Raw genomic sequence first — 14,499 nt, forward strand, 5'->3', positions numbered from 1 at the left:
TTTTGGCATTTCCAATGTGTGTTTGTAGGTGGAACAGTGCTTGTCCTTAGTGTTTTCCATAACCAATTCAATGCACTACTGTGTTTCATTTCCATTCAATAAAGCAAATATAATCAGTCGGCAATAGCTAAAAAACATACACATTTTATGTCATTGACACTTCCCATGTTTTTACTGCCACACCCTCCCTCAAAAAATGTGACACACAGAGACAGCACAAAAGCTCACATAAACATCCTTCCAAAACAATTGTATCTTTATTGACGGTTGAATGCAATGACTCGTTTTTACTCTTAAGGAAAATAAACATCTTTTAGAAACAGCTTGTCACACACAATCTTCAGTGTGAAGCAAATGTACTAATAAGAACACTAGTCTTAAACATTTACAGTCTTCATATATATTATATATATGTATATGTATACATATATATATATACACACTATATAATGAGGCATTATATAATACACACGGTTTACCATTTTACAGTAATATGTACAGTATACCACTACACAGCCAGAGTCAGGCATGGCGCCTGGGACAGACTGTAGTCCAAGGCAAGCTTCAGAAAGTGATAGTGGGAAACAGGCTGACAAACCTATGACAGCAAGATCCGAATTGAGATAGTGGATTCGAACAGGATGTATTTGAACAGGTCAACCAACTTCATCACCACCAAATGGGCTCCAGGCACCAGAAGGTAAGGAACAAATAAGGTATCCACTTAGAAATAAAAAACACAGATAAGATTTAGACATTAAGATTTATTTTTTTAAGAAAATAAAAGCAGGAATTTAGTGTACTTTCCAGGGTATGGGTGTAATGGTTTATTATGTTTGAAGTCTTTGTGTAAGAAGAATTACCTGTTGCACAAAAGCTGATTTATTACCTAGGGCATGGATGTGTCCTGTAGTATAACACCTTGGCTGAATGTGCGTCTGATTCCAATATATTTCTATAACTGCCTGTTGAAAGCAGGTGTAACAGACAGCAGAAGGTCTCGCCAATGCTATTTATATATGGCTGTTCTGATTTATATAAAATTGCCTTTAGATTTGCGTGTTTGAAAACAGTAAAGATAATCTCCACAGAAGTTGAAACTTTCATCCCAATAGTTGCTGCACTTATTGAGGAAGATGATTCCACAAAAAGTGTCGGGCCAGATGTACGTACATTTAATTTTGCAAGTCTCTAATTGTGATTTTTTGCGACTCGCAAAATGAAATATACTGTGTCTCAGATACATTAGCGATTCCGAAATGGGTCACAAGGGACCTGCCTCATCCATATTCATGCAGCAGGTCGCAATTTGCGACCCAATGGGAATTGGCAACAGGGATTATGGCCTGCTGGAGACAGCACACCACTATGTTGTCTGTGTTGGCTTTTTAATAAAGCAACTTTTTTTTTTAAATGTACATCTCCCTGCGATGCGCTATTAGGAAGAGACGCCGTTTGCATGCCACTTCCTAAAGCGTCTCGCAAACCCTATTTTGTTTGCCATAATAAGCTACTGACTCGCAAAATAGGGTTTGTACATCGAAAATTGCATTTTATCAGTCACAAATGGACCAATGGGCCGCTTGTGACTGGCTAAGTGCGTTGTACATCTGGCCTATAGTGTTCAGCACTTAGCAGACCATCCCAGAAACACTCACCTCTACAAGTGCGCATCTGCTGCAGAAACTGATTTGGAGTTATATAGCAGGAAACTCTGGAGGAAATGGTTGACCCTTCTGCAAGAAAAACACTTCTATAAACTGTTAATTTGATCCACAAGTGATGCTGTGACTAGACTCTGTCACAGTTTGAAAGCACTATGATGCTTGTGCCACCTGATGCACTATGTGAACGAGGCTGAGAGACTATTAATGGTCAAACTGAGGGTCAACTATGGAACGAAGGAGAAAAAATATTCTTTACACTGCATCCTCTAGCGACTCCAAATTGATGTACAGAGAATTGAGAAATGAGCTTTCACAAGCAACCAGTCTAGTATCTAGTAGGGCTTTCTGAAGGCAAAATAAATTTTTTTTTTAAATGGGGTGGTCATTCAAAAAAGGTTTCCTGAAGAATACAAATAAACAAATCAACCAGTAGAATTGCATGCAAATCACCAGGCAGGGATCTTGAGCGAGCAAGGACGAACTCTACAATCCATCAAAATACCTCAACTAATCAGTGATGGTGGTGCATCAGACGTTTGTCAGGCTCCCTCCTTCTGAAGACCTGTTGCCCTTTAAGCTAAGCACTGAAACAGAAAGGAAACAAAGTTGTACCACAACTTGAGGGTGCTGAGGCCCAAGATTGTGAAAGAACATAAAAGCACAATTTTAAAGGGGTGGTTCAATGACTCTCGCCTACCTCTTCATCAAAACGCACTATGAGATGGACACAACCTCCTGCAAAAATTATGCAAGTGATGAAAGGCCAGTGCAGAAGCTAAGCGGACCCAAGATGGCCATCACTCAATCCACAATGTAGCTAATTCTTCACCTATAGAGGCCAGGTTAGCTCATAGATGTCTGGTCATAGAGGTGGAGGAAGGATACAAAGCTCCTCAAAATGACAATTTATGATGTAGTCTTTCGAATCCTATTAGGACCAGATATAGCAATTGATCTAAAATATGTCTGATGCTTTAAATACTGCTTCTACCAAGAAGGTGCATGCACGGCCACAGTAAAAAAAAATGTGGGGGATTATTTTAGGATTACACCACACGACTGAATCGCATAAAAAAACAAATATTATGCAAAGCTGATTTTCAAATCTTTTCAGGGTTGCGAGTTTCTTGTCATTGAGGACCCAGTCACCTTGACCGAACAAAGAAAAGATAGAAATCGGATGCAGAGACGCATGAACACAAAGCTGAATTGGTTTTCGTTGCACACTGTCACACCAACGTTGGGGTGTTCCAATTCCAGGCACTGCAACTTTCATGTTCTGGGAAATTATGCAAGATTGGTTCCAAAAATGGCTTAGCAGGCATGGATTCTGCACATAAAAGCCACAGAGGTATGGGAATTATTAGTACAATGGCCCCTAGATTGTGTGTGGTCTACTCTGCAATTCCATACCTCCAAATACTAGTAAAAATGTTTATACATGAAATAAACAATCTATTTCAGAAGTCGTGGAACAGCTGTGAGTCAGGGGTGAAAGCAGGGTCTACTACTGGTGTTCAAGTCAAGCAGCCATTCTACGTCAGTGAAATAGTAATGACATGGTAATGGCATTACATACCCCACTGCCTGAAAGAGTACCCTATAGCCCTATTTACTGACTAAGAGGCAACATGGTCTCCCTAAGATCCATAGAAGAAACATCTGCATCACCTCAGCCCAGGAAGACTGTGCAACATAATTGATGTCGGGTAGAGTTAGTATCACAACAGTCGTACTCAATTTGGGTCAAAGGATGAAAGGCAAGAAGGTGGCAAATGACATACTGTGTAGAAATCTTTATACCCTACCCTTACCTGAGAGTCAATCAAAGGATCATTGAGTGCCACAAGGAAAGAACGGTTCAATGACGTGATGTTGACTTTATAGACGAATGTAATAAGACTTTGAAGTAAACACCACACAACTGCAACAACCTTTACACACACACAAGAAGTGAAGAAACACACAAGGAAATGTTGGTGTGCTGGGATTAACAGGTATGCTCAGCAAGACTTTGGCTGCCCCAATTAGAATCGATCTTCAACGAGTGGGAAACAATGCTAACAAGGGGTTTCCAGCACCAATGCTATTTTACAGAGCGCCTTCAGTGGTCTGCAGAATGTGCAACAGGAATCTTCGATACTAGGGCACAAATAAGCTTCCATATTGGACGCATTGCGTTGGATCACATGAATGCTTGTGTAGTAGAGGACAGACCTACTGGAACCACTAGCAACGAAGACAGCTACCCTTGTCAGTGCAGTGCGGTACTGATGAGTGTTCAGCAAAAAAAAAAAAATAGAAACATGAAAACCAAGATAAGACGATTTCTGACACATCTGTGATTGCATTCGGTCTCCAATGTACTCACAAGTGGTGATCAGAGTGTGTCCACCAAAAAAGATAAAGTACTGTGGGGTGGCAAAGGCAGAATTGAGGACTGGAATGTGAGGAAAAATTGCAAAAACTAAATAAAGGATTCAATTGCACAAAGTTGAATTTTTGCAAAGTTCCATTGTATCTACACAGCACAAAGGGTCAATGCCCTCTTCAGACCCAATTTCTTAGTGATCAAGAATTACCATTCAGAAAACTGGTGAAAGGCATTCAAAAAGGTGCTGATAGCGAACTTCTGAAATATTCCTTCTCCTCAAGTGCCCTCGTCTCAGGAAATGGTGAGAGGATCCCATTCCAATGTGCACTAATGAAGAGTAAATTGCACACGCCAATGCATTCTGCCAGATAATTTCAGATATTTTCCATTCAACTGCCTAGAAAGGACTGACAAAAATGACCCTATCATTATAGTTCAGGGTTCTCTCCCCTTTTCCTTTTGTTTCTCTCTCTACGCCTATTTTCACGAGGATGTCACAAAAGTTGTGCACCCATGAGGTCTGTGCAAGCGCCCAGGACACCTCGATCCCATTTCTCCCCTCTTATGCGCTCCTTTCGTAGGCCCACTATATGAAATCAAGAAGATGGCTGTTAAGTTCCTTGTAGTTTTGAAATATAGTGCACCTTAGTTGTCATCATAGTTCATTTCTTTTACATATATTTAAGGGTTTATGCTGAATAGGGAAAAATCTCACACTGGTTCAGGGTTGTAGAAAGAAAAAGGCTGTTGGACTATTGGAAAGAGGCTGCAGGAACCGTTTCTATTCGGGGGTGGGATGAGGCAGATCGGCTCATGAAGAAATTAGGAATATTGCCCAATAGTCTGAGGGCTTCTAATGTCTGGTGGGCTATGCAGCACTCGTCCAAAACCACTGGAGTTTCAGAGCCACTGGCCCGAGCAAGGAAGATCTTGCTTTTTTTTTCCTTTACGCCAGGTTGCCTTTCGTCCAAGCCTCGTCTGGATCATAAAAAGCAGGACCTATGAAAAAGCCCATGTCTCCGTCTGACACAATAAAATAAGCAGCTTATTGTAGCAGCTGAAGTGGTATCAATGTACATAAATACATCATAAAAGAGTAAAGGTGCTGAATGCAATGTACTGACCACACTGTAGTGAAACACTGACTCTAGCAAGGCAGAGGGAAACCAAGCTTTCGGTCGTCCCTTTCGGAGCCCGTGGCAACAAGTAACCTTCTTCGTGCTCAAAGGGTAAGGAACACTGGGGTAAAATAAATTCTTGGATTCATGTCAATTTATGTAAACTATTCCAGGAGACCTTATTTGGACAAATAAGTTTAAGAATCAATGTGTGAAAGGTATACTATTTCTCTGTTATAGTCTGGTCAAAAGGTTATGGCCCATTGAAACAGAACATCTGATCAAAATACACCCGTAAAATGTTTTATTATTCCATGGATCAAAGCAGAACCGTAGGAGTCAAAGTTTTGAACTCAGAAACATGAAAAAAAGGCAAATTAATATTTTTGGTTTTCTGCACCAAAGTTGATGGTTTCAAGTTTTCAGTGAAAAAAAGTTCAACCGGTGGTGATCTTCTGCCTCCAACCATTGGATGCTGATGTACAACTTTCCTTTCTCCTCTTACACCCTCAGTCCCTACATATAGCACAACCCTATCTGGAATGTTTCTGCACACCAGTTTTTATTCCAACGTGCCTGTGTCAGCACCAGAGTAATTCATATTACGACTGAGGTGTTATCAGTTATAGAGCATCAGCAATTTCCCAAGCGAACAACTGCATATGAAAACATTTTTCTTTGGGGCTACTGCAAATATTTTGTAACTATGTCGTAGGAGGTTCAATCTGAGCTCTGATTGGTGCAGGAGAGGCGAATAGTGGAGATGTGGAACTCAAAACTCCAGAAACCTTTACTCTTTGAGGTCAGGGGTTGGAATGCAACACTCTTGCCACAAAAGAACATTTCCTAAGCAATGCTGAATTCTGGTGGGGGTGGGGAAAGGAGATGGGTGTGGGCAGGATGAGAAGCTTGCTGACCAGGAAGAAGAGGCATCAGTTGTGGCTCTCAACAAGAAAACATTGCCACTGTGTAGATTTAGCAAGTATTAACAGTGTAGTGCGCACACTAGCTTGGTAGCCCTCCCCGTTCTGCCCCACCATACGAAGACTGTCAATGGGAGAGTCTCAATGGGTGACTTTGCGATCCACCTGGTTTCCCCATGATGTCTCTAAAACAAATGACTACCTGGGCCAGCAAGGCTTGAGATAGTGTTTGAAACCCAACAACGAGGCCGCAGGAAGAAGTCCATGAGGAAAACTATGAAAAATACAAATAATAATAATAAATTATACTGTTTTTTGAGTTTCCGCTAGTTTGCCTTAATCTTGAGCAGTTTGAAAGTTCCCTTGGAACTGGGGGCCAACCCAGGGCAGGTTTTCGCCAGTCCTCACACCCTGGAAATGCCGACAGGCCTCGTGCAGAGTATTGCCGTTAGTGGGTGCTGTCCACACCCTCTGTCATGATTCCCTTTGGAACAGATGCTATAGTAGTGCCATCCAGGCAGATCACCCAAGTCTCCATCAGGCACAGAGTACTCCATGGCTGTGAAATGGTTGCTATCAACATCTCCGCTAAGGTCCGAGAGGCCACAGTCTCTATGAAGCCCCCCTTGCAGAAGAGCTGAGAGCTCGTACATCAACCAGGAACAGACTAAATGGGATTCGTCCTTGAAGAGAAGGATCTCAGAAGAAAAGACAAAGCGATCAAAATCAGGTGCTTGTTGTCTCCCTTTCCTTCTCATGGGGTCCTGGTAACACCTTCTTGCAGTGCCAAAGACGGGTGACAGATTTTCGGCATATGTTTTACAAGAACTGACGCTGGAATAAAAAATAAATATATCTATTAAAGTTAATACTGTTAAATAAGAGAGCTTTTTTGGTTCTTTCTATCTTGGTGAGTGCTAATTCCGCTAGATGAGACAACAACACCATCTGAAGGTGAGCATGCAATGTCTTCAATGAACTGAAAAAAAGTTGAGAAATTATATCAAGTCTCGTCTCCAACAACCAACAAAAAAATGAAAGTAATGTTCAAGTTAAAGCAAACAGAGACAGTTTTCTTAAAAAAGCATTTTAAAGGTCAAAAATGTGAATCACTAAAATATCAGAGTGACTGACGCTGTATGTCATATAGTCCATATATCTTGGAATTTATCTTAAAGGGGGCATTTGGTGAATGATGTCAAAATATGTCTCAAAACCAAGCAGACGTCATCAGGCAAAGCAACGTTATAGAATGCTTACTGTTGGTGACTGGTAGTGATGAGGAGTGGGTAAAGGGAGTTGTTTTTTACTCTTCACCGGAGGTCACTTTAAGGTGACCCAGCAGTCACGATAAGTGTGAGGTTGTACGGTCAGTTGCTTTAACAGCAAGTGACTGCCCTATCCCAATGTACCTTCTATCAACAGTAAACATTATCAAAAGCCATAGCCAGCCCCTAGTCACAGTCTTGATGAAGAATTGACAACAGTGCTAACAGCAAGTCCCTAAATACTACTGATGTTCAAATACACGATGGCTCAAAATTCATTTTAATATATTGTGAATGGGGATTAGGCCAGCTAATAATTGCTGTAGTGACTTTCTGCCAACCGGATCCTTACATACATCTAACAAATGCTATAGTGTGTTATTCATAATTTCAAACGCGTATAGAATGCCAGCAACGTGGTCTCAAAGCAACCAACTGCTGATGGATGATTGAACTACAACTCTGAAGACGATGAGGAGCGTGTGGGGAGCAGCGTTGGGACTGCTACATCAGGCTGAAGGCACACAAGATTATGATAGCCGTATGATGAGAATGTGAATCTATAACAGATTCACAGTGAAAAATACAGCAGCCTTCTTGACACTCCCCTGCAGTAAAGTAAATAGCCAGAGGCTGGTACATCTACAGGCACTGCAAAGGCTGGATCAGTACTAGCTCCTTCAGTAACATCATACCTGGTGTGAGAATTAGTACAGTTAAGTTTGGGCCTAAGGTGTTTACTTATTTTCAACAAGAAGTGGATTTTTGTTGGAAAATGCTGCATGACTAGAGGAAGTGGTTTATATAAATGAACAATGAAATCAGGGCCACCATCCTATTGTGTACCTTATATATTATTCAAGGACAGACATATCATTTGATGCAGTTTTTCCTTTTTGCCATCCTAATAGTATGAGCATGGACAGTGCAGCCTTCAAGTAAAAATCTTTCTCTCGTACTATGTTATGGCAGGCATGTGGAATTGAGACTTTGATGAGAGAGAAATAGTAAAATTATAGTTTGCTGTACCTTATGTTTCAGACACCTCAAGGAAAAGTTGTCTTCATTTAATAAACAACCTGACAAGTAGAAAAACAAGAGATTAAGGTTCTTCAACGGTAATGCGTATGGTAAAATATCTTCTCCACTGAAAGCCCTTAGCAATTGCATTGTTCTCACTCAAAAATAGAGAAGCTACTTACTATAGTAATTCTGTGTATCCCAGTTTGTTGACTGTTTCGAGTAACTGATCTTTAGGGGCTCTGCATCAGACCACAACTGCACTGGAAGTAGTAAGTGTAGCTTTACGGGTCTGATGTACGAAATTTCCATTTGCAAAAAAATGGTCATCATTTGTGCATCAACGTTTTTAAAAGGGGGAATTTTTTTGTTTACCATAGGTCAGTTCACAAAATTTCGAATCGTAGCGGATTGCAATCTGACGTACCTCATCAATATTGATGATGCTGGGCGCAAATTGCAACTCACTATGATAGGATGTCATCAAAGGTATGGTGGCCTGCTGGGGTCAGCAAACCACCATGCCTGTGTTCACATTTTAATAAAGTGAATTTGTTCAAAGTGCAGCCCGTTATCTTTAAAGGAAACAAGACTGCATTTAAAAATTACCAATGCCTACTCCTCAACAATTGTTTTATATACTTTTACAAATGGGAGGGGTCCCTGGGGACTCTTTGCCTTTTGTGAGTGATTGACCACCTCAACTCAGGAACCTTTCAATGTTTTGTGACTTGATTATGGTAAAAAAATGCATTGAACCACCATGTTACAAATTGCTATTTGGAAGGGGTGCCGTAAAAAAAGGCCTTTTCAAATAGCGATTTGTTATGGGTTTCAAAACCATCTGATTCAGTAACCGGTTTCCAAATCGCTAAATAGGTTTAGTACATAAATAACCATTTTGCATTCATAAGCACCGTGATTTTCCGAATTGCTGGCTTTGAGATCGCAAAATGGTTTTGTACATCAGGTTGGACTTTTTGGGAAGAAGGTAGAGCAAATGTCATACTTGTGTGGCCCGCCTACATAAACTGTAAGCCTCAACTACAGATCCAAAAGCTTAGCATGATGGTTACAATGAGAAACATATCCCAGGCAGAAAAGGAGGTGGTGGTGAACCAATAGTGAAGAATCTATCATGTTCGCAAGGTCTTCAAAATTGAGGAACAGAATACAAAGCATAAACTCCGAGGTGTTGCGACAGCAAAAGCTAATGGCAAGCTGTGAGTGAACAGTTATCTAACAACATCATGCCATTGACTCCATAACTGTGGATGGACATCTAACAGCCCCAACTAACCGTTTTTCATATCTAGGGATTCTGTTTAGCCAGAATGACACGTGGGCCCAAGCAGTCTCAGCAAAAAAGCTGGCACTTATTAGACCAACAACTGCTCTTGCCAGCTTCTAAAAAAAACTGGGTAGTAAACCCTCAAGAGAACTCTTGAAAATATACAGTGAAATGTGTTTCGACTGTTATGTATATATGGAGCGGTGGTCTGGGGTTCTGCTGACACACACCCAATTCAGCTAGTGGAGAACACATTTTTAAGATATATCTTGTCAGCTTCCACCAGTTCCTCCACCTATGTCTGTCAAGCTGAGCTGGGCCTCCCATACCTATCTGACCTCATAAAATTAGAGCCAATTCTTCTTTGGCATAGGATTTGGTCAAAAGAGGAAACCGAATTAAATAAGGAGATTCTACAGGATAGTCTGAGGCTGGAAGGGGCGCAAAAAATTCCATGGGTCAAATTTGTGAAAGAGTTTATGAAAGGCTTATGCCATCCGGAATATTTTACTAACCCGAGCTCGCTCACGTTGATTACCAGTAAAAGCCTAAGAAAGGATGCCCTTCAATTCCTGCATATGTTACGATTATTTGGGGAAATCATGAAGTCAAGTGTCCAGCAACATCAGATGCTCCTTACTACTTTTAGCCTGCAGCCATATTTAATATTTGTACCCGGCGGTTTTGGTAGGGTGCTATTAACCACATTTAGATTGGGGACAATCCATAGATTTGTCTCTTTCCCAAAAATGATTGATTGGGAAAGTGAATTACAATTATGTCCTTGTGATAACAAATCGGCTCAATCTTCATCTCATCTAGTCGTATTTTTTACATTTTATATAGAGTTAAGAAAGACCTGTATAGTTCCACTTTTAAAAATATGGGGGCTGAGGCAATGTCGTCCGGCTTTTATCAAGCTACAGCTTTTAGAAAATGAACATGTAACTTGGATGATATCCATGTTTTTAAAGAAAGTCTGTTGTGTGTCGATTTAGATACCGTATATAGGTTTCCCGACTTATGCCCGTATATAGGCACAATTCCTGCTGCTTTTATTTAGGCATTGAAATCCTACCCTTATTTAGGCATTATCCATGCTAACCAAATACAGGCATGGACACCTACATCAGTCACCACAAATTCTTGAAAAAACAGACTCTTAAGCCTTTAGGACTTTCCCTTGCTTGGATTATCGATTTCTCCAAGAACTCATTTATTATGCATGAACATCTATTCCTTAGGGGTTCATTCATGACGTTCCTATGCCCGACTTTTAAGTCAATACTGGCATTCCTAAACACCTTCAAGGTATAAATATACCTTCACTTGTCCTGGCAAACTACGGTGCACGGTACGGTCCAGCTGCATACTTGCACGACGCGGTCCGCCACGGCAAGTTCGGAAGGAGATTGAGTCCCCGCCTGAAGGACTGACCAGACTATGTCATCCTCCTCGCAGAGAATCCAGCTCCAGTGTTTCTGACTCCCCTTGCGGGGTGTTAGAGATCGAGACCCGAAAAGAGATTCCAACCTCACTCATTCTAAGGTATGGAGCGGACTAGAACCTTGAGGGACTTTTGGCAAATCTTGGCAACACCAATCTAAACTATAGCTAAACTAAACTATAGTGAAGCAACACCTACTTCTCACCTCTTACTACACTTAGGTTAGGTACACTGGGGTAGAACTAGCTAGAAGCAACAGTTGAGTATTTACATTTTAGCCTATGTTATTTATGTATGAATTTTTATGAATATATGTCATAGCTAAAAACCATGCTATTGCAGTATTATTTTATCTTACTGCTAACGCTGTACGTTTTATACTTCGCATTCTGTCTTACGATTGTAGCAGCTCATAACTCTTGCAAGAGAAATACGACTGTTCAATAAACCCCTTTTTATTGAAACGCCAGTCTATCTATTTCTATGTAACTGTAGAAACGAAGCATGCACGACTGACTGAGTGAAACTTATCTATTGTTTACGCGATGCTGAGAGTGATTCTAAAGGAAAACAAAGTTGTCATGTTTATGCGTTTGTCAGAAACAAATCCCTTCTTGTTCATTTGATAAGTTTCTAGTGACCTCTGAGTTAGCTGGCACACAAGTAATTAAGGTTAATGTACTCGATAAAGGCATACTGACCGTAGTCCTATGTCAAAACTATAGTGTATATTATTCCAATGCGCAGAGCCTATCAGGGATGTAGGAATTACACTACAAGACCTTCTTTAAAGGAAGAGCATTATGATTTAGGGGGGCGACATTATTTAGATGTACTGTCATTTTAATGTATACTATTCTTTTTAATAATATGGAATATAATCAAGCTCAAAAGTGTTTTAATGAATACGGTTTCTAAATTCTGGCGTAATTTTTTGTGTAATCTTTGTATTTTATCTGTGCTTTTATGATTGTAAAAAATGCAATCGAAATAAAGCTTTTCTGGACTCCACAACTGCTTTCATGGAAGGAATACTTATAACATAGGTGTGGGTGAGTCAATGTGACTAACCTGCAGAATTCCTCTATGGACAAGTCAGTTAGCTTCTGTAACTTTTCAGAAGGACCTCTGTGTGCCAGTAAGTGGTGCTGTGTAGCTCCACACAGATACCCTTCTGTTCCAGAAATGACATGCGGAGCATACATAAGCAACACGCCTACACACGGAAGTCAGTTCCTTTCTCGCCGTGCCACTAGATGCCGATTCGGAGCTACCTCTTATCTCTTTGAGACCATTTTTACCTCAAACATTTTACAACGTGGAAGGAAAATGTCACCTCCCAAAACTGTTGCAAGGAAATATCTGTGAAGGATCCTCATCAGGTTTGTCTGTGGTGTCTGGAATCGAGTCACAAATCTAAGGCCCACAGTGACTGCATGCCGATGAACCCAAAGGTCATAAGGGACTACGAGAGAAACACTACTTAGTTGAGCATCACAAGACTTCTTTTCACGACCAGTCCAAGTCCAAGAGTATCACTTCTTGGAAGGAGCACAAGTAAGCAAGAGATTGACACCTGCTTCAAAGGAATGAGCAAGGCCTTCCTCTAAAATATTTTTACAGTAGAAAATGAAATAAATTATCCATTGAGGGATAGCAAAGATGGAGCTTGTCGTGCTGAAATAAATCTACGTAAGGTAAACTATGAGGGAAAGACTGAACTACTCAGTGCACTGAATCTGAACACCAAGTTTGCTTCTACGGCAAAATACCTTTTACAGGGACAAGTGCCTTTATTAGATTTTGCATTTAGTGTAGACTCTTTTACTGTGTTGTAGATGGATGCACTGGGGAGCAGTGCAGTTCCACCACCAGACTCTGGACGGGCCAACTATTTGCTTCTCAGGACCCGACTTCTGTGCGTCACAAGTGTCATGATTCCAGCTTTCAAGAGCATTTAAAGAGAGCCAGCACATGGTCGCGTGACGAAGACAGGGAGCCTGGCAAGCCTGTCTGCTGCCGGACATGTTAATGCAGACTCTGGCACACCTGAGTATCACTGGATAAGGTACTCCAGCGGGAGCCTAAGGACCTCCCTACATTGGCTTATTAAACTGAGCCCTGAAGAGCCATTTCATTACTCCACCTTGTCCAAAGTGGTGAGCTATGTGATTCTAGAATGTCCGTTAACATCCTTGGGATGGAAATGGAAAGCAAATTTAGTTCCACGCCATACTGTGTTCCTCTAAGTGCTAGATGTGGTGGGAAACATCAAACAAACATCTTCGATTAGCTCCTACCAGACTTAGTATGTATTACAGAAAATCATGGCATAACAACTCTTTGTCCTCCTCCTCGGTCATTATGGATACAATTCCAGCTGGTAAAGCTATTTTAAGTGGCAGAGGAGAGGACTTAATGATTACCTATAAAGAACATTTTAAAACTAAAGGTATTGGTCATTAAGAAATAGTGACTTGTTTACCGCAACCGAGTAACACCTCCTCCTATGAAATCTGTTCTCTCTTGCAGCTCTACCACCCTCTGGCTCACTTACAGCATGCATTTATGCCTTTAATCTTTTAATGGCTGCTGTCACTGTACAAATGGATACCTTGGTGATCTGTCTGTGCAGAACTCCGAGATTTACGTGTGTAAAAGAACATGACCTGCTTTTATAGTCTAAACTTCATCAGTGAATTGTTATGCACACACAAATTAGGGGGAACACTCTCGCCCAATCATTTGTCAAAATAACGTTTGCCAACTCCATTCCCTTAAATCTGGTTCTGTTCAGTTCTTTCCTTCTTACAAAATACCCATGTGTGGGGTTTCACAGGGGCATGGAAAGTAATGAATTTACAAGTTACTGTTGCGGCACCGGAGTGTGTTATTGTTGGGGGCATTGTATTCATCTAAATGTGAAATGAAGTAATACAATCTAGAAATCATGACAATATAAAATAAAGGAGAGTCTTTGCATATGCATTAATGGATCAAACAAATTATTTGTTAAAGGACATTTGTAATTTCCATGGTTACTTACACCTGCTAACAGGACGTCATCATAGTACAGCTAACCATGTGGCAACCTCAGAACTAGGATGCGTTTATACTGAACAATTGCCCCAAGGCTGAAGGCAGCATACCTGGCTGCATGCTTTTTAAGTATCAACATGTGAAAATCCAAAGTGTATTAAAAGTGTGGAATCATGCATCGCTGGATTACAATTATAAGCAGTTGCAGCACCCCAGTTAGTTCAAATGCCATCTACTGCTCTGAGCTTTTATCACCACTTTGCCAACGAACCTGGAACACCATAGGCACAACTGTCCCGCTCAAAGACAATACTAAATCATCTCTGTTTTGCCCTTCCGGTAGTCACGACCA

The 14,499-nt window shown here is 40.8% G+C and overlaps 1 protein-coding gene across 5 annotated transcripts in view; it reads right to left on the reverse strand.

Moving 5' to 3' along the window:
- Window positions 1–235: 235 nt before the first annotated feature.
- Window positions 236–14,499, reverse strand: part of RAI1 (retinoic acid induced 1) — a 633,938-nt gene continuing 619,674 nt past the window's right edge. For all 5 annotated transcript variants that reach the window (XM_086940847.1, XM_086940845.1, XM_086940846.1 and 2 more), the window contains 2 exons: window positions 8,380–8,429; window positions 236–6,916 (listed from right to left, as the gene is read on the reverse strand). In XM_086940847.1, coding sequence (XP_086796973.1) covers window positions 6,902–6,916; window positions 8,380–8,429 — 65 coding nt within the window. In that variant the 3' untranslated portion in view covers window positions 236–6,901. The remainder of the gene's footprint in view (window positions 6,917–8,379; window positions 8,430–14,499) is intronic.

Source organism: Lissotriton vulgaris, chromosome 10, assembly GCF_964263255.1.
Source record: "Lissotriton vulgaris chromosome 10, aLisVul1.2, whole genome shotgun sequence".
Lineage (NCBI taxonomy): Eukaryota > Metazoa > Chordata > Amphibia > Caudata > Salamandridae > Lissotriton > Lissotriton vulgaris.